The 27,559-nt window shown below is 46.2% G+C and overlaps 1 protein-coding gene across 3 annotated transcripts; it reads right to left on the bottom strand.

Annotated features, from left to right (window-relative positions):
* Positions 1-3,494: 3,494 nt before the first annotated feature.
* BCKDK (branched chain keto acid dehydrogenase kinase) lies at positions 3,495-27,150 on the bottom strand. Of its 3 annotated transcripts, none has more exons than XM_083584217.1 (13): positions 27,013-27,150; positions 20,624-20,690; positions 16,934-17,149; positions 14,887-14,955; positions 13,762-13,872; positions 12,437-12,484; positions 11,445-11,564; positions 9,759-9,857; positions 9,270-9,343; positions 7,232-7,360; positions 5,834-5,923; positions 5,397-5,558; positions 3,495-4,571 (listed from the first exon to the last, which is right to left on the bottom strand). In XM_083584217.1, the coding sequence occupies exons 3-13, from the start codon at positions 17,129-17,131 to the stop codon at positions 4,427-4,429; spliced, it is 1,245 nt and encodes a 414-aa protein (XP_083440343.1). In that variant the 5' UTR covers positions 17,132-17,149; positions 20,624-20,690; positions 27,013-27,150; the 3' UTR covers positions 3,495-4,426. The 3 variants fall into 3 exon arrangements, with proteins under 3 accessions (XP_083440343.1, XP_083440345.1, XP_083440344.1); XM_083584219.1 differs by lacking the exon at positions 27,013-27,150 and adding an exon at positions 26,717-26,811; XM_083584218.1 differs by lacking the exon at positions 27,013-27,150 and adding an exon at positions 23,060-23,975.
* Positions 27,151-27,559: the final 409 nt, after the last annotated feature.

Genomic DNA, 27,559 nt, shown 5'->3' with positions numbered 1-27,559 from the left:
GTCGCGGACAACTCTGGGGTTGCGACGCTCATCTTGCTTTACTGGCCTTGGGAGCCGGCGTACAACTTCCAGGTCATGTGGCCAGCATGACTAAGCTGCTTCTGGCGAACCAGAGCAGCACACAGAAACACTGTTTACCTTCCTGCCAGAGCAGTACCTATTTATCTACTTGCACTTTGACGTGCTTTCGAACTGCTAGGTTGGCAGGAGCAGGGAACGAGCAGGGATAGAGGAGAGCTAATGTTTCTCTGTGAATGTACCATATTGGCCTGAATACAAGCCACATCTTTAAAATTGGAGGAGCCAACCCTTCTCGCATTGTCCAGAGCCAACCTGTAGTAAAGTTAGTGTTTAATTAGAAGCTATTCCTTGGTCAAGCAATGAGAGTGAGGCCTTGTGGGTAACCAACAAGCCACAAGGACCATGGGAAATAAGCTCTGTCCCTTTAACCCCAGACTAACAGGCTCCTTGGGTGTGAAAGGTTTATTATGGGAAAGGAAACCCCTGATTTAATGAAATGTTTGACACCTGGGTCCGAAGTTATGTGCATTCCCTCAGTGATGTTATCTAGCCTTGAATTGCCTGGGAATGTACATCTGCATAAACTCCACGAAGGGAGGAAACGCCTTTGATTTAGGCTCTGGGTTCTTAATGGGTCCAGCTGCCAGAAGTTAGATTGATTAGCTTGCCAGCCGGTCATTGGAGAATTTAAAAATACTCAAAAGTTATGATTGGTTTTGGGGGCTGAGAAAGTGCGCTCTGCAATCCGCAAATCTCCCGGCTGCTGAGGTTCCAGCTAAGTAGCCGTCCTTTCGTCCTTTGTGATGGAGAACTGTTAACATCTTTTGAATGCGGATCATTGAAAAGGACTCTAACTATTCTACCAGTGTCTTAGTCGTGAGTATGTAAGTTAGCTAGACTTTACAATGTCTTTATTTTTCTTGTCTGTAACTTGCTAAAAGAAGTGCCTGCTTATTTGAGCATGTTATCTTATGTTCTTTTTAAATAAATTTTAAGAAAGAAACTGTTTTAGTTGTGTGCCTTTCCGGGGGAAAAGCTAATTCCTAGCCTTACGCTTGGTTGTGCTCTACCGTAGAATTTCTATCTGCAAGTCTGTAACTATTACTTGTGGAGTGGGGGTAACCAGCGATAACGGGACACAGCCTTCTCCCTGGGTTGTGGCTCTGGATTCCCCGGGACAAAGGGAGTGGTGGCAGCCTTACCGGAGCTATGTTGACCTGTTTCTGTATAACGTAAACGTGCCTGCCAGCCCTGCTCAAGAAACCTGGTCTGGCCGGAGAGCAAAGACAGGTGAGGGAGGGGCGAGCGGCTGGGGGCAAGTTTACTACACAACCCTTCTCCCATATTTGAGGACCTGCAAAACGTTTAGTTTGGACATAGCTACCGCTGCACGGATGGGACTTGCAAGCCAAGTTTCTTGAGGCCAGCTCCACACAGATATCAGCAGCAGTAACATTGGAGTTAGCATGGTGATCAAGAGCTCACCTCCCAGGCTGAGCAAGCAGTAGTGGGAAGATACTGTTGCACGCCGCCCCAATCTCCGAGCGGTGCAAGATTCCAGGAGTTCTGGGCCAGGGTTCATGTTTTGGGGATGAGGCACAGCTGACACTGTGCTGTCTTTGGTTTGTTTACGCACACATATATAACCTGAGCCTGTGATGGAGGGGTTCACAGCATTAACAACCAAAAAAGGTCTTGTTTCTATCATAGCTGCAGTCTTGGATCCAAAAAAATAAATAAAAGTATTGGTGTTCTCTCTGTCTTTCTAGCCTGCAGCTTTTTATTCCAGCTTCTGGTTCACATCACTCAACTCTGACCTTTTGTCTTTCCAACTATCCAGGGAGGGAGGCTGGCATGTTCCTTTCAGGCAGAGCTTTCCAAACGTTTCATGTTGGTGACACACTTATTTGACATGCATCATTTCGTGACACAGTAGTTCAGTTTTTACTAGCAAACCGGAGGTTCAGCTAACCCCTTTCCAGCCCCTGGAGGAGCGCATGGACACATGACACACTAACATGTCACAACACAGAGTTTGGAAAACTCTGCCTTAAGGACTCCTGCTGGGGCCATTACCAGGCTGACTGGCTATTCCAGCCTTTGCATCCATGCTGCATCCATGAATTAGAAGGGGCAGGCATTTAGCCTACCCCCCAAAAGTCATAACAATATATAGCCAGCAGAGGATTAATTCTTCCTAAAGGTAAAGGGACCCCTGACCATTAGGTCCAGTCGTGGCCAACTCTGGGGTTGCGGCGCTCATCTCGCTTTATTGGCCAAGGGAGCCGGCGTACAGCTTCTGGGTCATGTGGGCAGCATGATTAAGCCGCTTCTGGCGAACCAGAGCAGTGCACAGAAATGCCGTTTACCTTCCCGCCAGAGCGATCAACATGAACAGCCATCATTTTACTTATCTGCAAAGCGTGCTTGCAGAGAAGGGATTCTTGGGGAGGCAGTCTGCAATCATCCACCTGTGACCACTTGCCTGTTGAACTATATCCCAGCAATGACATACAGTAGCTTCTCTTCCCCAGGGCTGACACCCCAGCTTATTTCCCACAGTCAATTTTCAAACAATTTGATCAGTGATATGGTTAATAAATGGTATTCTTATAAAAGGGTGTGTGTGTGTGTGTTTGTGTCTCCCTCCAAGCTCCTAGTTTTAGATCTGCAATAAGGGATTCTATAGGGGAAAGACTGCTAAAAGTGGCCATACAGTGGTACCTCGGGTTAAGTATTTAATTCATTCCGGAGGTCTATTCTTAACCTGAAACTGTTCTTAACCTGAACTTTAGCTAATGGGGCCTCCTGCTGCTGCCGCGCTACCAGAGCACAATTTCTGTTCTCATCCTGAAGCAAAGTTCTTAACCTGAAGCACTATTTCTGGGTTAGCGGAGTATGTAACCTGAAGCGTATGTAACCCGAGGTACCACTGTACTAGCCTTGTTGTTAATAGCCGCAGCCAAGTCTGTTAAATATCTCTTTGCTTGACTAAAGAGATGCTTCCAGAAGGTTGAACTAAGCAAGCAGGCCTCCCTCCCTCCCCACCCCCCAGCTGGGATGTCATCAGTTAGTGGAGCAGAATAGGCTCTCAGCTTGGACTGGGCTGGAAAAAAGAGAGAGAGGCATGGGCGCAGACAAGGGGGAGCATCTGTCCCCCTAAATCAATAAAGATACATAAATAACTGAGGTTCTCTCCCCCCCCCCCACAAAAATCCTGCTTTTGCCCATGCACAGAAACTTAGCTTCCTCTCTTCCAGCTATGAAACAAAGTGTTCTCCTTTTCTACGTCCTGGAAGTAGTTGGCTATCCCTGGTCATGTTTATTCAAAGGAATACGTTGCCTTTGTATCCTCCGTCTGCAGCATTATTTCTCCCACCACTGTTAAATACAAGATTTGATGGATATTCAGTCCTACTTTATTAACAAGGCAAACAGGCCGGACCATGGAGATTACAGAGTGTTCGCTAGACTTGGGAATTTGCACTTTTTTATTGGAGTATCACAGCAAAAAATAAAATAAAAATCCCTCTAACACAGTGGTGAGGGCAGAGGGAAACCCTTCGTCCTGATTTTTTTCTCTTTTTTAAAAAAAAGTTGATGGTAACGGAAAGATCGAGTGGAGAGAGGGAGGACGGAAATAATACATCATTGTGCAGTGAAGGGGAAGAACATTCTGGAATTGCACACCATTTGCGGCAAAGGTGCCAACTTGGTGTGGTGAAAGTCTTTTCCTCTCAAGGCGAAGGGGGTGTTTTTGGTGCTTGTGCAACGGAGAAATCCTTCCCTGGCGGAAGACTGCTGTCTTGCTTTTGGTTCCCCCAAAGAGTGTGCAATAGAAACTCCTTCCCCGGCAGAAGGAAGGGGGATTTTCTTTTGGTGCCAGGCGCTGCAAGGAAAGTCTTTCCTGTGAGTTCGAGAACGGCCCGAGAGGGCCAAATGAGAATCAGTACATGCGACAGTAAAAGCTTCCGGCTCACCCAATCTTTGTATCCACGAAAAGAAACAGAGAAAAATTAGGCCGCACAAGAGCCTGGATGAGCTGGCTGTGTACAACAGTTGTATAACGGCTTTAGAAGTTCTCAAAGGGGAGAGGATGAACGATGTCCACAGGCTGTCCCAGTAGATCTGGATTCGAGAGATCTGTGGTTAACCACAGAGCACGCCCATCCATCCCGAAAGGATTGGAATAACCAGCAGTAAGTGGATGACGTCCCATCAGCAATTGGACAGGAAGAAGGAAACTACCTCAACTATTTTCTCAGCTTCAGTAGGATAGCATAGCACATTCGTAGGAATCCATAGGAGAACAAGCACATCCATGGGAAATTAGGTTTGGTGTCATGTGCTGAAACTTCCTCCTGCAGCCAAGGAAGGTTCAGCCCACACGCGAGAGAGGGGATCTTTAGATGCGGAAGCTCTCCTCTTTGCCATCAATGTGCTTGAGGCGCAGGTACACATCGGTGCCAATCCCCTGCATAGACTGGAGGGTCAGGGAGCCACCCAGATACTCGGCATAAGCACGGGACGTCGGTAGTCCAAATCCAAACCTAGAGAGAGACAGGACAGACAGACAGAGGAGTCCTTAGTTCCACAGCCAATTTTGAAGGGAGAGCAAGCTTCAGTTGACTGGGGAGGTCTGGAAGGAACACTCTGCAACACATTTATATGGTAGTTAAGTCTTAGTCTATGTAGCTTTCATTCCACAGAATGCTTTCACCACATGATTTTTTGAAAGGGGGAGACATTTCAGGGAGAGCTGCCACTTGAGGAAAGCTACAAAAAGGCCAGAATATCTTGTGACAATTGCGTTTTTAATAATACATCTTTTTTTGCCAGGGCCCTGCATGATCTGCTGCTGCACTACGTGTAAAAAACACTAAATTTTGCATTTTGAGAATTTCATTATTGTTCCTCTTTTTCCCCCCTCCTTCAAATGGCAAGCTTCTAGGTCAACGATGGGGAACCCATGGCCTCCCAGATGTTCCTAGTCTACAAATCCCATCATCCTTTTCTATTGGCCATGCTTGACCATGCCTGATGCGAGTTGGAGCCCAGTATCACCTTGGAAGCCCCCAGGTTCTGCAGCCCCCAAGGTGGAAAGAAGTTTGAAAGAAAACCTGGTCCAATTAGTGCCACAAGTATTTATCTATTTACTACATTTCTGTTCCATACTTCCACCCAAAGGAACCCGAAGCAGAAAGTCCTTTAGGTACTCCTTCAGTTTCTATTTTTAGTACTCATGATGTCTGCAGATTGACTGGTGTTTTCTTCCCATTTATGTATAATTCTTTTCCCCCTAAGGAAACACCCTTCGTGCAGCAGCTGCTGGAAATCCCATTTGCCCCTTCTGTCCCCCTCTCCTTTGTTCTCACCCATGCATGGGTCCCGACTGGGCGCTGTTCCCCATTTCCACCATGTTCCCAAAGAGGGTGTTCATGCGGGGGTCCTGGGCGCTCGCTTCTGCTGTGGTGAAGTGGTAATCTGTCACCTTCTCAACGTGGTCATGAGGAATTCCGGCACCTCGGTCTGAAATCCTGCCGGGAGAAAGAGGAGTGTGGCGTTAAGGAGCCACACATTACGGTTCCCAAGATGCTTTAGTCCCTTTTCACCTGCCAACGCCCATCCCTCCCCACCAAGAGGAAGATCATCTCAAGCTGTCCGCCTCAATGGGAGGATCCCCACAGATTTTCAAGGGTCCCTGGTATTTGGCCGCTGTTGCCAAGTTCCCACCAAGATGGCGGAAATGGGTGGTGGCCTAAAACCTCTAGGAAAGGGGAGAAACTGAAGAGGCTTCCCTAGCAAACCATACCGTATGATCAGGTCAATGTCATTGTTGGCAATGGTGATGATGATGTCTGGCACGTTATAAGGGGTATCCAAGTGAGACTCCATCGTGGCTCTGAAAGGAAGGGAATGGCAAGGGAGTAAGTCTGCGTCCTACCTAAGCAGGACCCCTACACCCTTTCCCATGTGTAATGAAGCTCTCCTCCATTCACAAAGTCTTGCAAACCTATCCTTGTTGCCAAAGATTTGGTAGAATACTTCCAATCAGCACACCAAATCCTGCCTTCCTTAACTTCTGCAGCCGCTGGCCACAAGCCCCTCTCCTCTCTGCAAATTCCTTCACCCAATTAGAGTCAGGAACGTTGGTCAGAATTGAGTGTATGCTTCCAGAATTAAAGCTAAATACATTACTTCTGGTAAATGAGCCACCACAGTTGCTATAGGGCTGTGAAAATTTGTGTCCTGGGCTTTTTAGACTTGTCTACCCATGTACTAAATAAAGGGACGCGGGTGGCACTGTGGGTTAAACCACAGAGCCTAGGGCTTGCCGATCAGAAGGTCGGCGGTTCAAATCCCTGCGACGGGGTGAGCTCCTGTTGCTCGGTCCCTGCTCCTGCCAACCTAGCAGTTCAAAAGCACGTCAAAGTGCAAGTAGATAAATAGGTACCGCTTTGGTGGGAAGGTAAACAGCGTTTCCGTGCACTGCTCTGGTTCACCAGAAGTGGCTTAGTCATGCTGGCCACATGACCCGGAAGCTGTACGCCGGCTCCCTCGGCCAATAAAGCGAGATGAGCGCTGCAACCCCAGAGTCGGTCACGACTGGACCTAATGGTCAGGGGTCCCTTTATCTTTACCTACCCATGTACTATCTGAAACCAAAGGGTTGCCAGATGTGAAATATCTTGGTATTGTTTCCAGCTCTCCCACCTCACTAAATGGTCACTTTTTAAAGCCAGTGTTTGTCAACTTTGGGTCAGGGATGATGGGAGTTGTAGTCCAGCAACATCCAGGGACCAAAGGTTGAAGCCAATAGTTTCACCCCTCTGTGTTTATGTATTCCAACCCAACCCAACCCAGTGCCCTTCAGGCTACAGCTCCCATCATCCCTGACTCACCAGCCAGGACTGATGGGAGTTGTAGTCCAACAACATCTGGAGAACACCAAGCTTGAGTAAGGTTGATCTATTCTTTTCAAAATGAAATAAGCAACTTTTGAGATAGGAAAGGCTTTGCACCAGATTGGCCCTATAAAAAAGGGAGTGAATCAGTGCTATGGGCTTTTATATTTCATTATTCATATAGGTATTTACATGCCACCTTATCAAAAGATCTCAGGGCAGTGGAAGGCCCCAAAAGCCATTTCCCTTGCAGATTCTAGCCTGTGTCTCATCCTGTGCTACAAAGAGGAGGATAAATGGCACACCTCATGGCATTCTTGAGCAGCTCTGGAAGGATGTAGTCAAGAGGCATCGGGATGAAAGGGAAGCGGGCGGCCACATGGCCATTGATCCGCACCCGAGGCGCGTTCCCGTACTTGTGCTCACAGAGGCGCCTGCAAGGAAATACGGAAGCAGGATTAAGTGCAGGCTCCACTGCTGGTGGCTTCCCTGGGAGCAAGCAGGCACCAAATACAGTCTCCATCCCCATTCCTGTGCCCTACATGCATTTATTTAATGCAGCGGTTCTCAACCTGAGGGTCCCCAGATGTTGTTGGACTACAACTCCCATCATCCCTGAGCTCTGGCCTTGCTAGCTAGGGGTGATGGGAGTTGTAGTTCAACAACATCTGGGGACCCACAGGTTGAGAAAGGCTGATTTAATGGGATTTCCTACCTGTCCCTCCCCAGAAGGTCACAACAATATAATATAGTTATAGAGAGGACAAATCCATTACAGTTATAAAAACAAGTGAACTGTTCCCAAATGGAAACGAGCGTTATAATTTAAGCCAAAAAAAGTGGGTCCTAAGAAACAATAATACCCTCAGTTTCAAAGACAAGGGTTAAGATGTGCCCCTTTGTCTGTACAATAAAGATGCTAGAGACACACCTCTGTGCGGAGGGAGTTGTACCCCAAAAAACCCTCCCCCCTGGGCCATAACCCCCTCCCACCCAATAACTTTTGAGGGTGGCAGAACTGCTGAGGGGCCCCCTCTGCAGATCTCAACACTCAAGAAGGTTGGGGCATAAGCCCTTAGGGCTATGCTCTATGTGAGGAGAAGAAGAAGAAGAAGAGTTTGGATTTGATATCCCGCTTTATCACTACTCGAAGGAGTCTCAAAGCGGCTAACATTCTCCTTTCCCTTCCTCCCCCACAACAAACACTCTGTGAGGTGAGTGGGGCTGAGAAACTTCAAAGAAGTCTGACTAGCCCAAGGTCACCCAGCAGCCGCATGTGGAGGAGCAGGGAAGCGAACCCGGTTCACCAGATTACGAGTCTACCGCTCTTAACCACTACACCACACTGGTTGGTATATAACTTGGCACTCACAAATGCATAACTTGGCAATCACAAATGACCCTGGGGAGCTTCTAGGGCCCAGCTCCCTTACTGTATCTGTTTGGCCTCCATCCCAGTGAGTCCCATCTTAAATCCAGATTATTACGCAGGAGGGGAAAGGCACAAGGCCTTAGGGATCAGGGCAACTGATGTGGGATGCTGAGCTTTACCACTTATGTTTGCTTGCAGCTACAGCAAAGCTTCCTGCCTAGCAATCCTAACAGCTGACTATTTGTATTTCATTTACATATTTTACGTTTCAAGTGACTTTTAAAACCAATATTAAAAAATAAGGTTGTTTATGTATGCAACAACAGCGGTCCATGTTTTGTTAGCCCAAAAATGGAAAATGAGTGCAGTCCCAACCAAAGAAGATTGGCAACTTAAGTTGACAGAATATGCACAGCTTGCAGGCTTAACATATAGAATAAGAGAAGAACAACAACATACGTTTAAAGAAGGTTGGAAAGCTTATATTGAATATATGGAAAATAATTGTGTACAGCTGAAAATGCTGGCAGCATTAAGATAAATTCGACAGCGTAAATAAGTTTTGATGGATGCAATAATGGAAAACCGATTGGTATAGTTTTTGTAAAATATGCAGGGATGTAAGATATTCAAAATGACAATGGAAAGAGAAGGGAAGTCATTGATCTCTTAAGTGTGTAAAATATTTATCTGAAATTGTAAAACAGAGAATTTAATAAAAATCATATTAAAAACAGAAAACCCGTATTAAATTTTTAAAAAGATTATTACATTGCATTATTGCCACAATTAATTGGCTTTCATTTTAAAAAAAAAGCAATGGAAAAAAAGTTAAACCGTCAGAAAGAAATGCAGCAGAATGAGGAAGATGGAGCCACAGAATATGACCATGAGAGGGAGCCATAGACTGCTGTACACACATAGCCAGTATGATAACAGGATGATTTGAAATAATCAACAGAACTGAGTACCTGGCAAAATCTACCCATTTCTCAATTATTTTCTTTGGAGACAAGCGAGTGCAGATGATCCCAACGAAGTCTGGCTGCAGGAAGATGAGAGAAGGAGAGGATGACACTTCAATGTAGGATCAAGACCTAGAATAACGGTTTCTAAACTTTTCCTGCATGGACCACTGGAAAACAGATGAGGGCAGACCACTTAATGATTTTCCTTCATGTTTTGAAAGCAGAAAGTCTCCAGTCCAATCTGTGCCATCTCTAGTTACTCAAAAGATTTCTTAGAAAACAGGGCCAAGGGAAAAATCTCTTACCCAAGGCCCCGTAGAGCTGTTGTGGGTTATAGGAGCAAAAATAGCATTAGACGAGCCAGTGTTATGTATGGGCACGGAAAATGCAGAGGACACCAAATGTTAGGTATCAATTCTGGGTCTCTCCCTCTCTGGTCACACAGCTGTTCACGAAATCTATGTCCTGTTCAAGTAAGAAGAAAAGTTGTACCTTGTCTTCATGCAAGGAAAGATGATGAATGGCCAACATCCGGATGCCCAGGCGAGAGGTGAGGGTCTTGTCCAGGAAAGAACGGATCAGCTTCTCATCCTGAGAAAAGGAACAGGAAAAGCTCACCATCTGTAGAGCGGCCCTCACAAGCGGTTGCCCCATACAGTGGTACCTCGGGTTAAGTACTTAATTCATTCTGGAGGTCCATTCTTAACCTGAAACTGTTCTTAACCTGAAGCACCACTTTAGCTAATGGGGTCTCCCGCTGCTGCCACACCGCCGAAACACGATTTCTGTTCTCATCCTGAAACAAAGTTCTTAACCCAAGGTACTATTTCTGGGTTAGCAGAGTCTGTAACCTGAAGCGTATGTAACCTGAAGCATATGTAACCCGAGGTACCACTGTACAGGCATGTCCAAAGTCTGTTTTGGGGTCCTCCTTTGGCAGTTTATTTTCTGGGGTAAAATCCTAAAAAACCCTCAACAACTTCAACCCTAAAAAAAGCTAAACAACTTTGGGGTAAAATCATAAAAAAGCTTAACAACTTCAATCCTAAAAAATGGTGAACAACTTTGGTCGGCCCTCACGGTCCTTCACTTCATCAAATCTGGCCCTCTTTGAAAAAAGTTTGGACACCACTGTTTAAAACCTGTCCAGCAAAAAGTCTGAGGGAAGGGGACATGTGAAGACGCACGGGTGTGTGTGTGTGGGTGTGTGACATGTGAAGACAGACTAACCTCTTACCATATCCCCTGCTTAGTGCAAATCAACTGCAGTTCGAAGGATGACACTGAAGGGGCCAGGGTGGATTTGATTTAAATTAAATCAATTTAAATCATGATTTAAGTCACTAGTCAGTAAGACTTGATTTAAATCTTTTTTTTTTTTTTAAGAAAGACTCATTCTTGCTGGCATAATTTTAATATTTACAACCAGGTTTCATTTTTGGAATAATAAACTTTCAGAGTTGTTTTCAGTGTTATACAAAAAAATACTGATTTGGTTATACTATTAGAAATACATAGACAGATAATTATGAAATTATTGTGAGGTTTAATAAGTTAACTGTATTTGACCAACCTTTCTGCTGTACTTCATTGGAAGGAGAAAAATAATCATTTCCTTAACATTTTAAACAATTTATTTAACTAAAACAATAACATTATTGCATATGTATCCATGTTCGTTAACTGATGTGGTTAAACAGTTTTTTAAAAAACAACAATACCTTAGACTGAGTTTTAGCACACATGAAAAACCTAAAACAAATCCTTATTTCCTGATGAATACCCTTTGGACTATAATGTAACTTAAATAGAAAACTATCTTTAGAAAGATTTTTCCTCCAAAAGCATTTTATTTTAAAAATCCAATTTAAACAATAAAAATCTGATTTAAAAAAAAATCCTGATCTTGATTTTAAAAAAATCATTGATTTTTATCCACCCTGGAAGGTGCTGAAGTGACAATGACCAGATTGGGCTGAGGATCTATAGCAGGCCTGAATAAACATCTCAGGAGTCTGCACTCTCCTCTTCAAAACCCACCCTCTTCCCAGAAGTGTTGCCCTGGTCAAACCCACCAACCCTACTTTTCCAAGTCTTTCTTCCTCCCAAGCATGTTGTGGGATCTTGAGCGGCAGACAGGTTGACCCAAGTTACCCAAACGGACTAGGAAAGCGGTACCTGTATGTGCTTCCGACATTCCCGTAAGCCCTCGGCCAGCAACGTAACCACGTCCTTGTGGTCGTCTAGGAGCTGCCGGACCAGTTTGCAATACTGGGCCTCCGACTCTTGGTCCTTGATCTGTAAGCAAAGAGACAGAGGAGAGGGAGAGTGTGCATCAAAAAGAGACGGAACTTGGGGAGGGAGGTGAGCAGAAGCAGGCAGGAGTCAGCCATTTCATCCCACTCACCCCAGAACCAGCAGCCCCATATTTATCACCCTACATAGCAGGGATGGGGAACCCTTTTTCAGCCTTAGGACTTGGTAACCTTCTGGAAATAGCTGCCAGTGGTGGGTGGAGCAACAGATTAGACCAGGCACCCCCAAACTCAGCCCTCCAGATGTTTTGGGACTACAACTCCCATCATTCCTAGCTAACAGGACCAGTGGTTAGGGATGATGGGAATTGTAGTCCCAAAAAGGGACTGAGTTTGGGGATGCCTGAATTAGACTCTAGTAGCTGGCAGACCAGCCACACAACAGCTGAAGGTTCCTATGTGTACATCTCTCTACCCAAGGCAAGTGAAAGGCGTTATGACCATTCAAGGACAGGGCCACCAAGCTTATGGAGAATGCAGAGGGCCACATAGAGAGACATGGAGGGCCACATTGGTCTCTGGGCCTGAGATTTCCCATCCCTTCCGTAATAGCACCTTGACACAATACTGCAGGCCATTTTGACGAATAAATAAAAACAGGAGCTTCTTGAGTTGAAAGCAATACCGTGCCCCTTTGTTTATAGCAATTACATACATGAGGCCTGTTAAAGTTTGTTTGTTACTATTGACTTTATTGTACAAAACCAGTAAAATATATATGGGAAAACAACAAGGTCAACATCCCTGTATGCTCCGGTCGCCATTCACACGGCTATTCTATTAAATGTGGCCGACTCAATAGGACTCGGGACATGTTTAGCAACTTCTGCATTCAAAGACGAAGCACATGCTTACCGGGGGAAATTCGCTCAGTTTCTGGAACGCTCGGATGTAAAGCTCGTGCTGAAAGAAGAGGACAGAAGCGACTCAAGGAGAGAGGCACAGGCTACAAAACAGGCTTGACATCAAGGCCCTGAATCCCCCTGCTAGCTTCTGATTAGGGTGTGGGATCTAAAAAGGTTAAAAGCCAGAGGTGCTAGGAGCCCATACTCCAGGGTGGGGTGCGATATCTTGCGTTTATATGGGGCACTGGGTGGCTTCAAAAGCAGATTAGACAAATCCATGAATGGAAAGGCTATTCATATCTCCACTGTGGAGGCAGTATGCTTGCAGGCTTCCCATAGGCAAAGATGGGCCCTTAGACTGAACCAGCCAAGCAGTTCTTGTGCTCTTTTGCTAGGTACCCTAAGGCTGATGAGGTGAAAGGAAGCTCCATTTGGCTGCAGAAAGGCCTAAAAGCTGCTGGGTCATCTGTGTGGAATATATGTTTATTCTCTTCTGCATTATTGCCATTTGTTTTAAACCACCTTGGTGAACAATTAATTCAAAGGCGGAGAACTAAGATGCATGCTGCGGTAAAAGGATAAAACTGGTCACAATTATGCACATTTATTTTCTATTATTTGAATGCCAGCTGTCCTGGTATCTCAAGGCCTGTCACATGGAGCAAGCTTGTTTCCTCCTGCTCCAGAGGTTGGAACCTGAACCAAATGTTTCAAGTTACAAGAAAGGAGATTCTGACTAAACATCGGGAAGAACTTTCTGACGGTAAGAGCTGTTCAATAGTGGAACGGTCTCCCTCAGGAGGTTGTGGACTCTCCTTCCCTTGGAGGTTTTCAAGCAGAGATCCTCAGTCCTGGATGCTTCAGTTGAGATTCCTGCACTGCAAGGGGTTGGACTGGATGACCCTCAGGGTCCCTTCCAAATCTGAGATTCTAAGATTCTGAGGTTTCAAAACTATCCCTCAGTTATCACTACTTCTTGGTAGTGGCACCCACCCTGTGGAACGCCCTCCCTTCAGATGTTAAGGAAATAAGCAGCTATCTTATCTTTAAAAGACATCTGAAGGCTTTAGGGAAGTTTTTAACATTTAATGCTGTATTGTTTTTAACACTCGATTGGGAGCCGCCCAGAGTGGCTGGGGAAACTCAGCCAGATGGGCGGGATATAAATAAATTATTATTATTATTATTATTATTATTATTATTATTATTATTATTATTGCCATCTCTTTCGGTCAGCCCCTGCCAACCTGGTGTCCTCCAGATGTTTCGGACTCCCTTCAGCCCCAGCCAGCTGTGGCAGAGGCTGTTTCAGGCGCTTTCCTGCCAGGCACCTACCACATGAAGGATGGTGGGGTTGCACCCAATAATGAAGGGAAGACTCCGAAAGCCTTTGATGCGATGAGCAATGCGGACGGGGAGTTCGTGGTGCAGGTAGCGGGCGCTTTTCTGTAACAGAGCACAAGGACATGTTAGTGGGTTGAAGTTTCCAGAAGGAGGAGAGGAGCTGGGTTCTCTCCCATGCCCTGCAATACAGACTGTATTAGAATGATGGGTAAGGCGGCTTTGCTTCGTGTGCAGAAGGTGTCGGGCTCAATCTCTGGCATCTCCAAGTAGGGCTGGGAGGGAGCCTTGCCTGAAACCCTGCAGAGCTGCTGCCAATCAGTGCAGAGAATACAATACTAAGCTACATGGGCCAATGGCCTGTCTTGGTATAAGGCAGGTTCCTATGTATCTATGCTCCATCTCACTCTGCCTAAGGATAGGGCCGGCCCTGTTCTTTTGGGCTCTTAAGGCCATCAGAGTGCCACAAATTGACCAATGTGGTTATGTGCAGCCAGGTAGGTTCAAAGAGACTGTTTCACATGGTGGTCTTCATTCCAGGCAGCATTATATTAGCTGAGCAGCTTCAGGTGGTTTGGGCCCAATTAAGTCTACAATGAAAGAACCCCCATTCCTTCAAAATGGAGTGTGCAGAGCTTACAAGCCAGTTTCCCCCCTAAAGGCATTCGGGGAGACAACAGCTACTGAGTTATGGTGTTGCTGCAGCTACAGATTTTCATCTCCTGGAGAAGTGGGGGTAGAGAGCCTTCTCTGAGCCAAAACTGGCCGTGGAGATATTGCAGGCTTTCTAGTTGCTTGGGCTGAAGCAAAAAGCAAACACAAAGCAGACCTAGAAAGAAGCCTCCTGTCCCCAGAGAAGCAATGGGGATACAGGGATTCCTCTGCCAATGGGCATAGTGGGATTCCTTGTTATGTCCTCTACAAAACTAACATCCTGCCCATAGAAAGTGAGTCTAGAAGACAGGACTTTGCAGAGTTGAAAATGAGAAGGGGGTGATGCAGTGCTAAGGCCTAAGCAATTAAGAGTAGTGAAGGGAAAGAATGGGGCTGGTATCCAGGAGTCCCAAATTCAACCTGTAGCTCTGACGATTTGAGGACAGACATTAATCTCACACCTACCAGCAGGTGGCTCCCATCTTGGGACCGTCCAGAATACAACATGGTGGTCGGCGTCAACCTCACAGAGGGCTGGGAAGAGAGAAGAGGAAACAAGTGTTCAAAAAGGCTCCAGAGAGCCCTCGTGAGGTCAGGCAGAACAGCGCCAGCATTGAGCATTGCCAGCCACAAAAATACCTTCTATCATTACTTAATGCCTTCCTCTCCTGTGGTACAAAGGGCAGCTTTCCCCTGAGCTCAGGGCTACTTAAGGATGCCCTCTCCACACACCAGAGGTGGGCAACTTTTGGCCCTCCAGATGTTGCTGAACTACAACTCCCATCAGGCCCAGGAAGCCAACGGGATGATGGAAGCCATAGTTCAGCAACATCTGGAAGACCAGATGTTCCCCACATATCCCATACACTCTCACTTGAACAGAGAGCACTAGAAATTGGACCCATCTTACTTCCTGCTGAGAAAAACAACTGACTCTGGTTGTAATGGCTAACCTTCCAATCTTCTATAATTCCCTCTCGCCCTCGTAGACCAACCATAAACACTGTTTATCACTGGGGAGCAGGATTCCCAGTATTCATTCATTCTTTTCTAAAATTTCTTACCAGCTCTCCACCACATGATCCCAAGGCAGCTGTTCCAGCGATACAATCAGACAAGAACAAATGCAGCCTTTCAGATATTTGGGTCTTAAGTCGCTAGGCTTCAGTTCCCTGTACGGCTCACTGCCACCATTACCATGGCAGCCAGGAGTAAAATAAAAAGGACCTGCTTCATAAGCAAATATGTGGAACTGGTTTTCTTGTTAACAGAAACTGCTTTGTTATCAAGCAAATGGTGGTTGCCATCTCTGGCACTGCACATGCAACTTTCAGGAGCTGCAAGGATGTATAAGTGCAGCACTCCCCCAGAACAGAGCTGAAATGAGGGGGGGAAGCTGCACCCGTTGCATTTCTGCCTGGCAGAAATGCATGGAAGCCCAAGGTGGGAGGAAGGAAGGAAAGGGTGCAATTAACACTGGCAAGTGGTTCCTCCAGACGTGTAAGGACACCTCTTTCCCAACCCCACACCTAAAACAAGGACACTGCAGTCCTATGCAAGTACAGTGGTACCTCGGGTTAAATACTTAATTCGTTCTGGAGGTCTGTTCTTAACCTGAAACTGTTCTTAACCTGAAGCACCACTTTAGCTAATGGGGCCTCCCGCTGCCGCTGTGTTGCCGGAGCACAATTTCTCTTCTCATCCTGAAGCAAATTTCTTAACCCGAGGTACTATTTCTGGGTGAGCGGAGTCTGTAACCTGAAGCGTATGTAACCCAAGGTACCACTGTAACTTCATAAAGAGGTTTGTCTAAACCTAAGCAGGAGATGTGTTACTGCGAGGAGACATATCAGGAACTTCTCCTGCCAGGCCTCTGTATAATGGCAGGCAGGTAGTTTATTTAATTAACCAGCATTCTCCCCAGGGCAGGCTCCAGACGGCCGGGAAAAGATTAGGCCTCTCTTCTCCCCAAAGCCCATACTGTGGACTGCCTCTCCAGAGCCGTTGCCAAGTTATTAGGGGAAGTCATTAAACAGTGGCGATTAGCAAAACGGGGACCAAAGGCTGAGGGATCATACTGCTCAAAACAATAGCTGGAGGGATTTCAGAGGGGGAAAATGAACACAGAGAACTCTCTGCTACACGCACACGCCCATCCCTCACGTCTCATCTTGCCCCGTGAGCACTAAAACAGCACTAGCCATGCCAAAACTAACAGCCTTCTCAGGCTGCTGAAGGCCATCTGTTTTTCCACGAGGCCAGAAACCAGCACCAAAGGAATGCAATCCACCTGCTCAGACCTGTCCTTCACATAACACTCCTTTCTCGAGGAGAACTTCTGCCGCCAAGGAGCACAAGCGTGGAAAAGCCTAGACCTGCTCCTGGCTCCCAGCCTACAGTTTTAGGAAGGCGAGGCAAAACCTGCCCTCAGAGAGGCGGCGGTTGAGGAAACGGGAGCATTGGCCACCTCTGCTGTGCGCACAGCATGTTCAGCGGCCGTGTTTGCGCTCACCTTCTCGGCCGCGACGTCAATGGCCGACTGGTTGTAGAAGGAGGTAACGGTCTTGGATCGCTCGCGGGCCAGTTCGTGGTGCTGGTCAATGGCCGAAGAGGACCGGTACCGCAGGACCGAGGGGAAGGATGGGAGAGCACAGGGAGCCCGGCCCCCGGCTCCCCCCAGCTCCAGCATCAGCAATGTCTTCCACATCATTCTCTCTTCCGTAGGAACCTGGAGGCGGAAAGATAGATAAGGCAGTGCTAGGGGATTAGAGAGGCAGAAAACTTTTCCAGGGTTTTATTTTCCAGCAGTCCCCCCCAACCCCAACCCCCGTTTCGCAAGTTCATTAGTAACGGTGAACAGATGCCAAATGTCTAATACAATATGAGGCAAGCTCGGCAATATCCTGGCTTGTTTGGTTTCTAAGGTTCATTTACTAAATACAGATAAAACAAACATGCTAAAATAGATTACCCGTGAGGCCAGGGATGGTGAACCTGTGGCCTGCCAGCTGTTGTACCTTGGCTGTTGTGTACCTTGCAATCTCTCTCCCTCTCCAGTATGTGTGTGTACACACACACATGTATGAATACAGCTTTACTCTGTGCGAAAGAGAGAGGGAGGCAGACACAGAGACAAAAAGTCTCCGAATGCATTTCCACTCCAGCTGTGAAGTTCTTTGAGACATCTGGCTGAGGTCAGAATTGTTAAGTTCAATAGTGCACTGATCTGACCCAGGTCAATTCTCATATTCCTTTTTTTAAAAAAAATATTTGGTTTTTCAGATTAAAGTTTTTACAATCACATATCCAACAGACAACATAAAAACAAGATTCCAAATAACCTCCTGGACTTCCCTCCTCCCCTTTGTGGGTCCAATTGCTAATCATTTTCTCCTGCATCTTTTATGATAATCCAAATCTTTTACATCTCCATTATGTCCAAGAATTCACTATTGAACTACAAGTGTTATTCCAATCCTACTAACAATTTTAGCTGTTTACAATGGTTTTTAAGATAAATTATAAATTTCTCCCATTCCTTATTCAAATTTTGGTCTTTCTGATTCTTCCGGTCATTTTAGCCATTTCGGCATAATCCATCAATTTAAATCTGCCATTATTCTCTGGTAGGGACTTTTATCTTCTTTCCATCTCTGGGAATTGAATTGCCTAGAGATGCAATTCTCAGATTCCTATGGCATCTCCCACTCACCACACCCTGACGGCTTGTATTTCCTGAAATGTTTAGCTACTAGCCATTTTGGCTATACAGTCGCACCTTGGAAGTCGAATGGAATCCATTCTGGAAGTCTGTTCGACTTCCAAATCGTGGCTTCTGATTGGCTTCAGGAAGCTCCTGCAGCCAATCGGAAGCTGTGGAAGCCCCGTCGGACGTTCGGCTTCCAAAAGAACGATCGGAAACCGGGATCAGTCACTTCCAGGTTTCGATTGTTTGGGAGCCAAAACGTCCGAGTTCCATGGCATTCGACAACCAAGGTACGTCTATACTCCATAGTCGGATGCAGCATGCTTCTGATTACCAGTGGCTGGAACCCACAAGAGGGAAGAATGCTCTTGTGAGAATGGTTTCTGCCCGCTGGTCTCCCATTAGCCGCCATTGTGAGAACAGGATGCCTGTCTAGATGGGCCATTGGCCTGATCCAGTAGGCTCTCCTTATGACCATAGAGGCAGCCAAGAGTCTGCCTCACATGGCAAGCTTTGGCTGCCATCCAGTGCAGCAAAGAGGAATAGAAAGAAAGATCTATAAATAAGCAGACATAAGTCAGAAAGATCTATAAATGAGTCGGCATAAATCTGACTCATTGGACTTCATCCACTGGGAAGCTGCCCTGAAAACACCCCACCAAAGTGAACAGAGGCACAGCAAATTTGCCCCATGCTATTCTGAAACCCTAAAAATGTGGACCCAACTTTCCAGTCAAGGGCACTAGATTATGAGCAGCTTCTGGGGTGCTGCAGGAGGGTAAGAAGCAAACAAGAAATATGTGCTGTATGTATGGCTACTACAGTGAGGCAGTTAGAGAAGAAAGTCATAGTGTATATAATAAACAGGGTAGGAAATAAAGGCAGCCCGATAGTCAAGGGCATACGAAGCCTGGGTTTATGCCGCCAGAACCAATATTAGTTTGCTCCTTGAATGATACGCATCCACACACCACCCTTCCCTCACCTTAGCAATAATACTTACTCCTAAAATAAGGTTACCAGATTTTTTCAATGAATCTGGGGGCACTTTTCAACTTCAGTCGAATTCAGCGGATTTTGTCAGGGGACTGATTTGTAAATCTGGGGACTGTCCCTGGGAAATGGGGATGTCTGGTAACCTTATCCTAAGATTACAAGTTACAGGGACATTTCCCCCAGATCTGGGCACTGCTATCTCTCATGCATGCATGCCCAGTCCACAACTCGGCTTCATTACCAAACTGGCTGGACTTAACTTGGCTCCACTGAAAACAGCATTACATCTGTCGAGGAGGAGGAAGAAGAAGAAGAAGAAGAAGAAGAAGAAGGAAGAGTTTGGATTTGATATCCCGCTTTATCACTACTCGAAGGAGTCTCAAAGCGGCTAACATTCTCCTTTCCCTTCCTCCCCCACAACAATCACTCTGTGAGGTGAGTGGGGCTGAGAGACTTCAGAGAAGTGTGACTAGCCCAAGGTCACCCAGCAGCTGCATGTGGAGGAGCGGAGACACGAACCCGGTTCACCAGATTACGAGCCTACCTCTCCTAACCACTACACCACACTGGCTCTCTAGGAGGCACTAGGAGAGGTGTGGGGAACCTCCCTAAAGCTGTTGATAAACTACAACTCCCATCAACCATGCCTCTGTAGTTCAGCAACATCTGGAAGGCCAACTCTAACTTTTGACAGCTGCCATTCGCACGTGCAAGTTGCTGAGGGGGTGAACGCAAAGTGTGTGAAGCCACCAAAAGGGGATTCTAGCTCATTTAAAAGATCTAATGTGTGTCCCTCCCCCCCCCCCGCAATCTTTCAAGATAAGGGCAGGAAAATAGGCGGGGAGGTTGTTAGGACAGACAGAGATATCTGAAGAAGTGTGCATGCACGAAAGTTTATACCAAGAACAAACTTAGTTGGTCGCTAGGTGCTACTGAACTATATATATATATATATATATATATATATATATATATATATATCGACTGTGTCAGACCAACACGGCTACCTACCTGAATCTAGATGCACACACACACACACACACACACACACACACAGTGTTCTCCCAGCTCTGACAACTTCAGATGGATTTCAAATGCGGAAGTGTGCAAGAAGAGGATCGTCTTTCTCTCACCAAGAGGCGGTTTTCCCTTTCGTCCAATCATCTGACAGATAAGAGCCACATGGAATGCCGGAACATTCTGAGAAGCCTTCCAGTTATGAGGCCACGTGCTCCAAGCATGCCACAAATGCCATGTCTGCCACAGCCGGCCTGTCGTCATCCAAACACTGAATCAGCACCATCTCTCCCCGGGTGACAGACAGACATATTTCTCTGCCCTCCCTCTGTTCACTTAACGCCACAGAGTCCAATATCCCTGGGTTCACAGCTTGTTTTTTTAAACTCAAGGCTTAAACGTTAGCTTCTTAGAAACAGGAAATAATATCCCATTAAAACACCAAAGAAAACTTGGAGGAGATCCCACAGAGACCTTACTTACCTCAAGTAAACTTGGTTATCTTATGCCAGCTTCCTTGTTCTACAGGGGCAGATAGCTCCGTTTCCATCTGGGAGGGATAGAAGCAGCGGAGAGATCCAGTTATCATAAAGACAGTGGATTGCAGAAGAGAAGCTTTCGAGCCGTTTATTGTTGGGATAGCAAACTGATTCACATGGGGTGAATTGCTTCTGGTAGTTGATCCGGGCGAGAACCAACCACAGTAGTAACCATAAAAATGAGACCTTGCAAAGGCTTACAGTGGGAATGGAGAGTTATTTCGGTCCAATTCCATTGTGAACCACCACTGCATTCCAGGTGGAAAAGTGGGTGGAGCAATGGATGCCTTTCAACCATACGCTACAATTCAACCACACAAAACTCTCATGTACACACACTTGCAGCGGAGTTGGTAAGGAGTGTGCCTTAGGGAAAGGTGTGTAAATGTGAAGAGGCATCTGATAAGAGATGCCTAAACTCCCTATGCCTGACCTAGTGCACCACTGCAAATTTACCTCCAGCTCTGCCAATCTAAACACATTTCTCTCTACACAGGTCCCCAGGAGCAGAATTAATCTGACTAGTGATGGAGGTAGAACCAAGCAGCTGAAATACGTTGTATTTAATAATAAATAATAATAATAATGGGGTGGGAGAGGAACAGCCATTATGGTTTCTTTGATACAACCTGAAATCTGTTCTTTTGGCTATTCTTAACTTACTCAATTGATTAGTTACTTGCTACAAAGGAATCTCTAAGCATCTTGGAAAATTGTAAGCATAGCATAAACATCAGAAAATGAACAATGTACTGCAGCAGAAGCCATACAATAACAACCCATAGAACAGACCCAGTAAACCGGTGGCAAACACCTATCATCATCAACAAATTCATTAGCACCTAACAGAGGCTATTTAGCACCTAGCAGAGACTCATCTCATCAGATCTGCACAGTTCCTCCTGCACTTCACCTTAGGACTTAACAGACTCTGGGCTTCCAATTAGCATCCATCCTGAAAGAAACATCTAGAAAATTTGCTCACTGCTTTGTGACATTTTAGCTGGTCCTTCCTTTTTTTAGGTCTAACGTGGCAGTCAGCAAGTATAATACCTGATTATAGCTTCTGATTTAATTTTCCTACTAATGGACCAACGAAACTGCCTACAATTTTTGTGTGATGTCAGGATTGTCACAGGAGAAGCTACACGGTTGACCCAGACCTGGAAAGAGTAAGTGAAAGATGGCAGGAGCAAGGGATCCATGGCAACCCTCTTCTGGATTTATTTACTTCCTTCATCCTTTGCCAACCTGGTGCTCTCTGACTGTTTTGGACTACAACTCCCATCAGCACTGGCTGGGGCTGATGGGAGTTGTAGTCCAAAGCAGCAGGATTGCACGAGGTTGACAGAGACGGAAGGGAATATACTTACGATATTTAAATCAGCTTCTCAGTAACTGTTATTTAGTCACTCAACAGACGTAAACATGTTTTTAAACACAAGCCATAAAACAGCAATAACACTCCATATAAAAATGTATCGGCATAGAGGGACCTGAAATTAGTTCACGGCACAAGTATAAATATACAAGTGGTGGCTAAACAAATTTAAAGATTCTTTTAAGGTCATAGATTTAAAAGGACAAAATGACTACAGAGAAGGTGTCAGGCAAGCCTCTCTGGGCCTCACTCTCTACTTCCTCAGGGAAGCTCTGAGTTTTCGCTTCCAGCTCCCTCACTGTGTAACCACTAGCCTGTGCTACCCAGGCATCCAGACATTATTTGCTACTACATTTCAAGCCTGCATTTTCCTCCATACAAACAAACTCCCTGCACATAGAAAGCTAGCATGACAGGGTTGCAGCCTCCTCTTCTGCCTGATACCCTTTAATGCTCAGGGATTTTTTATTTGCAGGGAAAACAACAGAAAGGCAGGGGGTGGGGTGGGGTAACCAAGGACCACATGCAGCCTGCGGTGGAAATACCGCAGAGGGGAGGTGTTGTGGCATCCACTTTTTCCAAGGCCACAAGTTCAAATCCCCAGCATCTTCAGACAAGAGCTGGGGGCAGCTCCCCTGTTTGAAAACCGCCAGCAGACAGTGCAGGCAGCGTTGAGCCAGGTGGATAAAGGGCTGTTTTTGCTGGTGGCAAAGAGGAAGGGAAAGGGGTTGGCAGAAAGAGAGAGAGAAGGCTGCATAAGCCGGCTTGGAAACAGCGGCCCAAGGAATTGGGCCACAAGATGCCAGGACTCCTGGGTTCTCTGGGGCTTCAAACAAGAGGGGCCAGGAGCCCCGGGACACCTGGGTTCCATTTCTAGTTCCGGGCAGCCGGGCGAGGAGGCCTTGCGGGCTCCAGGAAGCATAAGCCTGGACTCATTCCCGGGGGAGGGGAGGAAGGAGCACCGGGGGGGGGGGTCGTCTCCGGAACACAAGCACCCACCTCCTGCTCAAGCAGCTCGGGGTCCTTTTCCATATGGCGCTCCCCGGATCCCACGGGCGATGCAACGCCACAAAGAAGAAGAAGAAAAAGACGAGGAGGAGCAAAAGGAGGAGGAGGAGGAGGAGGAGAAGCAGCCGCTGCCCTCTTTTAATCCGGGCCAAGTGTACACGCGCACAGCAGCCAGGCTGGCCCCGCCCCCCGGCTCCGACCTCATTTCACCCCAAGCAGCTGAAAGCTGCAAGGGCGGGGGAAGGAAGCGGAGCAGCGCCGCGCAAACAAGAGAGATGCCAGAGATCTTGCAGGTTCCAGAACGCGCAGACAACTTCAAGAACGTCCAGAGATCGCGACGTGCGGATCTCACCACTCATGCACGCACGCATGCACACAGCACACCGCGAAGTCTGTCTACAAACTGGGTAGCCAATCAACAGAGATTTTGCTCGGAAAAGAAAGCGGGGGGGGGGGCGGCGAAGGAAGCGCACGCGTTATAAAGGAAGCTGCCTCCCTCTCGACGTTTCACTTTCAATTAACTTGTCATCGTGAGCTGTCGAAATAGAAGGAACAACTCCATGGCCGCTAGCGCTCCCTGGAATAGAGGAGAGCTGGACACCAGGTTCCCCCCAAACATGTTTTCAAGTGTTCAGGCAATATGCAATATCCTAATATTCAGATTTATTATTCGTCTACCAACAAGAACTCCAGGAAGGCAACTCTCTCTACCCAATAAGGGACTTAAAGAGACTTTTCTGGAAGCATTATATTGACAACTAAAGCTGTCGCTAATTGTCACTAAATGCTTGTTACTGAAGTCACAGTGTGGGGGCACGAGGCTGCTAGCTCTGAATTACTGGTTCAAATCTCCGTTTAAACAAGAAGCATAAACCACCCCATCTCAGTCTATCCAAGAATAATTCTAGTCTACTTCACCAACCAGTTGTGAGGAATACCAATATAGATTTCCCAAGCATTATGCAGAAAAAGGTGGCATATAAATGTCAATTATCACGATGAACATTATAAAAGGACCATGAATTTCGAATATCATGTTCAGAGTACATTTCGGATACCCGCATGGCTCTCGCCCTTTTTCTTGCTTATGAACTTCTCACTGCAAAAGCACCAAGTCTGGATCTGATTTCATTTCTACCCCCCACCCCAACTTCCATGAAGTCCCCTACATAGGGCACCTTCAGCTGAGCGGCTACCCCTGATTTTCAAAATCTGCTTCTGGCCACCTTGCTATACCAGCCAGTTATTTAAATGAAAAGGTTAACAGGCTACTCTTTACTAACAGATTAAGGTGAGCTATTTACATGCTAGTCATTATTTAACTAGTGATTACTTTCACTTACGCAGAATGTTTTAAAACCTATCTGTCTTTCATCTTCGCAGCTCTATTATTCTAACTGCTGTAAACTGAGACCAAGATATACTATCTCTCCAAGACTCAGCAGGGGAGGGGGGATTCGGCCCCAGATCCCTTAGACCTTTCTTGAAAACTAAGGCATCTATCAGTGGCTTTCAAAGCTTCTGTTTCCTGGGGACTTATTTCCACTTGTCTGTCAAAGAACTTCTGTGTACTGTGGAGGATTCCAGAGCGGACAACATTCTGAAACACAAACGCCAGGCCTGTTAGGCCTCATTGCTGTCCCTCAGGAGTTGAGAGCATGCCCAGAATTGTCATGTGGCTGCACATTTTAGGCCGGCTGTCCTAGGCAAAGTGTCTTTCAGGGAAATCCATGTGTCTTTACCAACCGTCTCTTTTTAAAAAATAAATAAATTATAATTTTCATTTATATACATTACAATTATTTAACCAAGTTTTAACATTTTCAGTTTTGACTCCCATCCCCCTTTTTCTGCAGTTCCTTACATTTAGTTTCATTCTTTCCTGCATACTCCAAATTGCCTTAAGTTATTCTTTTAATTGTCTATTCTCATATACATCTCATACTGTATATATATTTAAAACTGCAGGTTTTTACAATAATCCTGCCAGTGTCTTGATATGTTTACAGTTTGTTTGTAAATACTCAATAAGCCACTTCCATTCCTTTCTAAAAAGTTTGTTGTCTTGATTTCTTATTCTTCCAGTAAGTTATGCCATTTCTGCATACTCCATTAGTTTCTGTATCCAGTCTTTATTTTGTCAGGACCTCTTCATCCTTCCACTTTTGGCAAATAATATTCTTGCAACTGTAGTTGCATGCATAAATAAGTTTCTACATTATTTCGGTAGTTCTAATCCTTTTTGTATTACTCTATCTTTGACTCTTTTCGAATTTCAAGACCATACAGTCACCCAGCAGTTTTTTTGCTTTTGCATACTGTACTTTGATTTTACTTGAAAAAAATTACCCACTGCCACACTGACCTCATCTTCTTTTTACCGACTGTCTCACTGAGGAATCCCAGATAAGTAAACCCCAGGGTTCTCCAAGACACAGACTGAAAACTCACTGAATTAATTCAGTGGCTCTTCAACTACTTTGACTGCCAATCCCAACAACTTTAAAGCAATGCACCAGACTCCTTCCTTGTTCATTCAAAATATTTATCTCCCGCCTTTCTGTCAGAAAAAGGAGGTATTTGAGGCATCTAACAAAATGTCTTTGTTTTAGAAACATACTCTCTCAAACTACCAGACTCTCCAAATGGATCTGAAGTACTTAGGTGCTCTAAGCTCTTTATATATTATCTAGATTTATCTCTCACCTCTCAGCATAACATTTTATACCATGGGAACATGGAACATGGTACGTTATAGAACATAAGCTAAAGAGAGAGAGAAGTTCTCTGCCTTTGCGAAGAAAAGTGACGCAGGGGGTAGATCCTTCCTGAATATTGACTTTCCACCGCACCTCATTTTTATGCCTTTTTTGAGCATTCATTTGTAGGAACTGCTGCCTCGTGCCAAGAGTTTTAGAACAATTATCCCTCCCTTGCCAAGTCCAGTGTTTACATTCCCAGGTCGCAGCAGGCTAAGGGGAAAGGAGCAACACAGAACGTCTTGGATGCCAGCCTCAGCCTATCGCAATGCCCTAGGTCTTGGCAAAGAACGAAGGAACAGAGCCAGCCCATGCCAGCAGCTGCAGACTTTTCTCCCTGGAGTCCCCTTGCTTTAACCTACTGGACTCAGGGCTGGGAGTCATTGACTTCAGTTCTCTAGGCTCCAATCCAACGCAGATCCTAGATCCCTGTCATTAGGGGAACTGTTTATAGCACCACCACCGAGCATGGTGCTTTATGGAGCGAGCCAATCAGCAGCAGCAACAAAGTGCCCCAATGAGTTTACAATCTGAATGCTCGCAGTAACAGTGGTGGTTGCTGCAGCATGGGGTTTGGGATAAGAAAACCAGGGAACGGGAGAAACAGGGGTGTAAAAAAATAAATACGGTAACAGAGGGCACCGGAGGTGAATGGATCACAGGAAAATAATCCTGGCACTTTGGCCCCATAAATTTCCCACCCACTCCAGGGGATCAGACACACTGGGGGACCAGGAGTCGTTAACCCAAAGATCTACCCAGAAGTCCTCCCCATAGATTATAGGAGTTTAAACACTCATCATCCCCTGCTCTAATCTGGCCCGCCCCAAACTCAAAGAAGCACGCGCTACCCTCCTGACTGAAGAGGACCCGGGATCCCCAACCCCACCTGTCTCCTCTAAAACCTCCTGCTGTCTTCCCTTCCGGAGATCCAAGGAATCTTGACTCCCCAACGCCACCTCCATTTACCAGCCCACGAGGCTCCTCCCTATGCTGAGAAGGGAACCCAATGACAATCGCGGCTCCCTCCCAGTCGTCTCTCTCCTAACCCGCTTCTTCCTTGATAGAAACCCAGCAGTTTTGCATCCTGTTCTCCACCCTCGGGGTAGAGACTGTAACGCACGAGCCTCCGCCCCCGCCCCCCGGCAGCGTTCACAATGGTACTTTCCGCAGAGGATCCCTTACCGCCAATTCCAAACACCGCAGCAGCTCCCGCACTTCGGGACCGGACTGAACCAGCTGTCTCTTTCTCGTTAGGGGTGGGTGGCTGGGTGCGGGGAAGGGGACTGACGACAAGGCAGTCTTTGACGGAGGAAGGGAGCAGTGCAGCATGGGAAATGTAGTCTCGTCAATGCGCTCTCTGGATGCCGGCAGTGCGCTGACGAAACTACGACACCCAGAAACCCCTGCGCGATAAGGCGGAATTATGGTGGGAAATTTTTTTTGCTTAAGTTAGCGCCTCATGGGAAATGCAGTCCGTCAATGAGGCAAAACAGGGAACAAGGCAAGCTGAAAACAATTCCTGCTAAAAGACGGAAGGGTATAAGGCGGACGTTTTTGGGACACAGGTTAACTGCTGCGTTTAAAGAGGAACACCTTTCAAACCAACCAATGTTATTATGGTGTAAGGTTCATAATGCAGTCATGGCAGCATTGTGTAGTGGTTAGAAACGTTGGACGAGGGCTGGGAGACCAGGGTTTAAATCCTCATTCAGTCATGATGCTCACTGGG

This window comes from Podarcis filfolensis (genome assembly GCF_964270895.1).
Source record: "Podarcis filfolensis genome assembly, chromosome: 13".
In the NCBI taxonomy this organism is placed as follows: Eukaryota; Metazoa; Chordata; class Lepidosauria; order Squamata; family Lacertidae; genus Podarcis; species Podarcis filfolensis.
The sequence above is the reverse complement of the archived record's forward strand: the minus strand, read 5'-3'. Positions and strand labels throughout refer to the sequence as shown.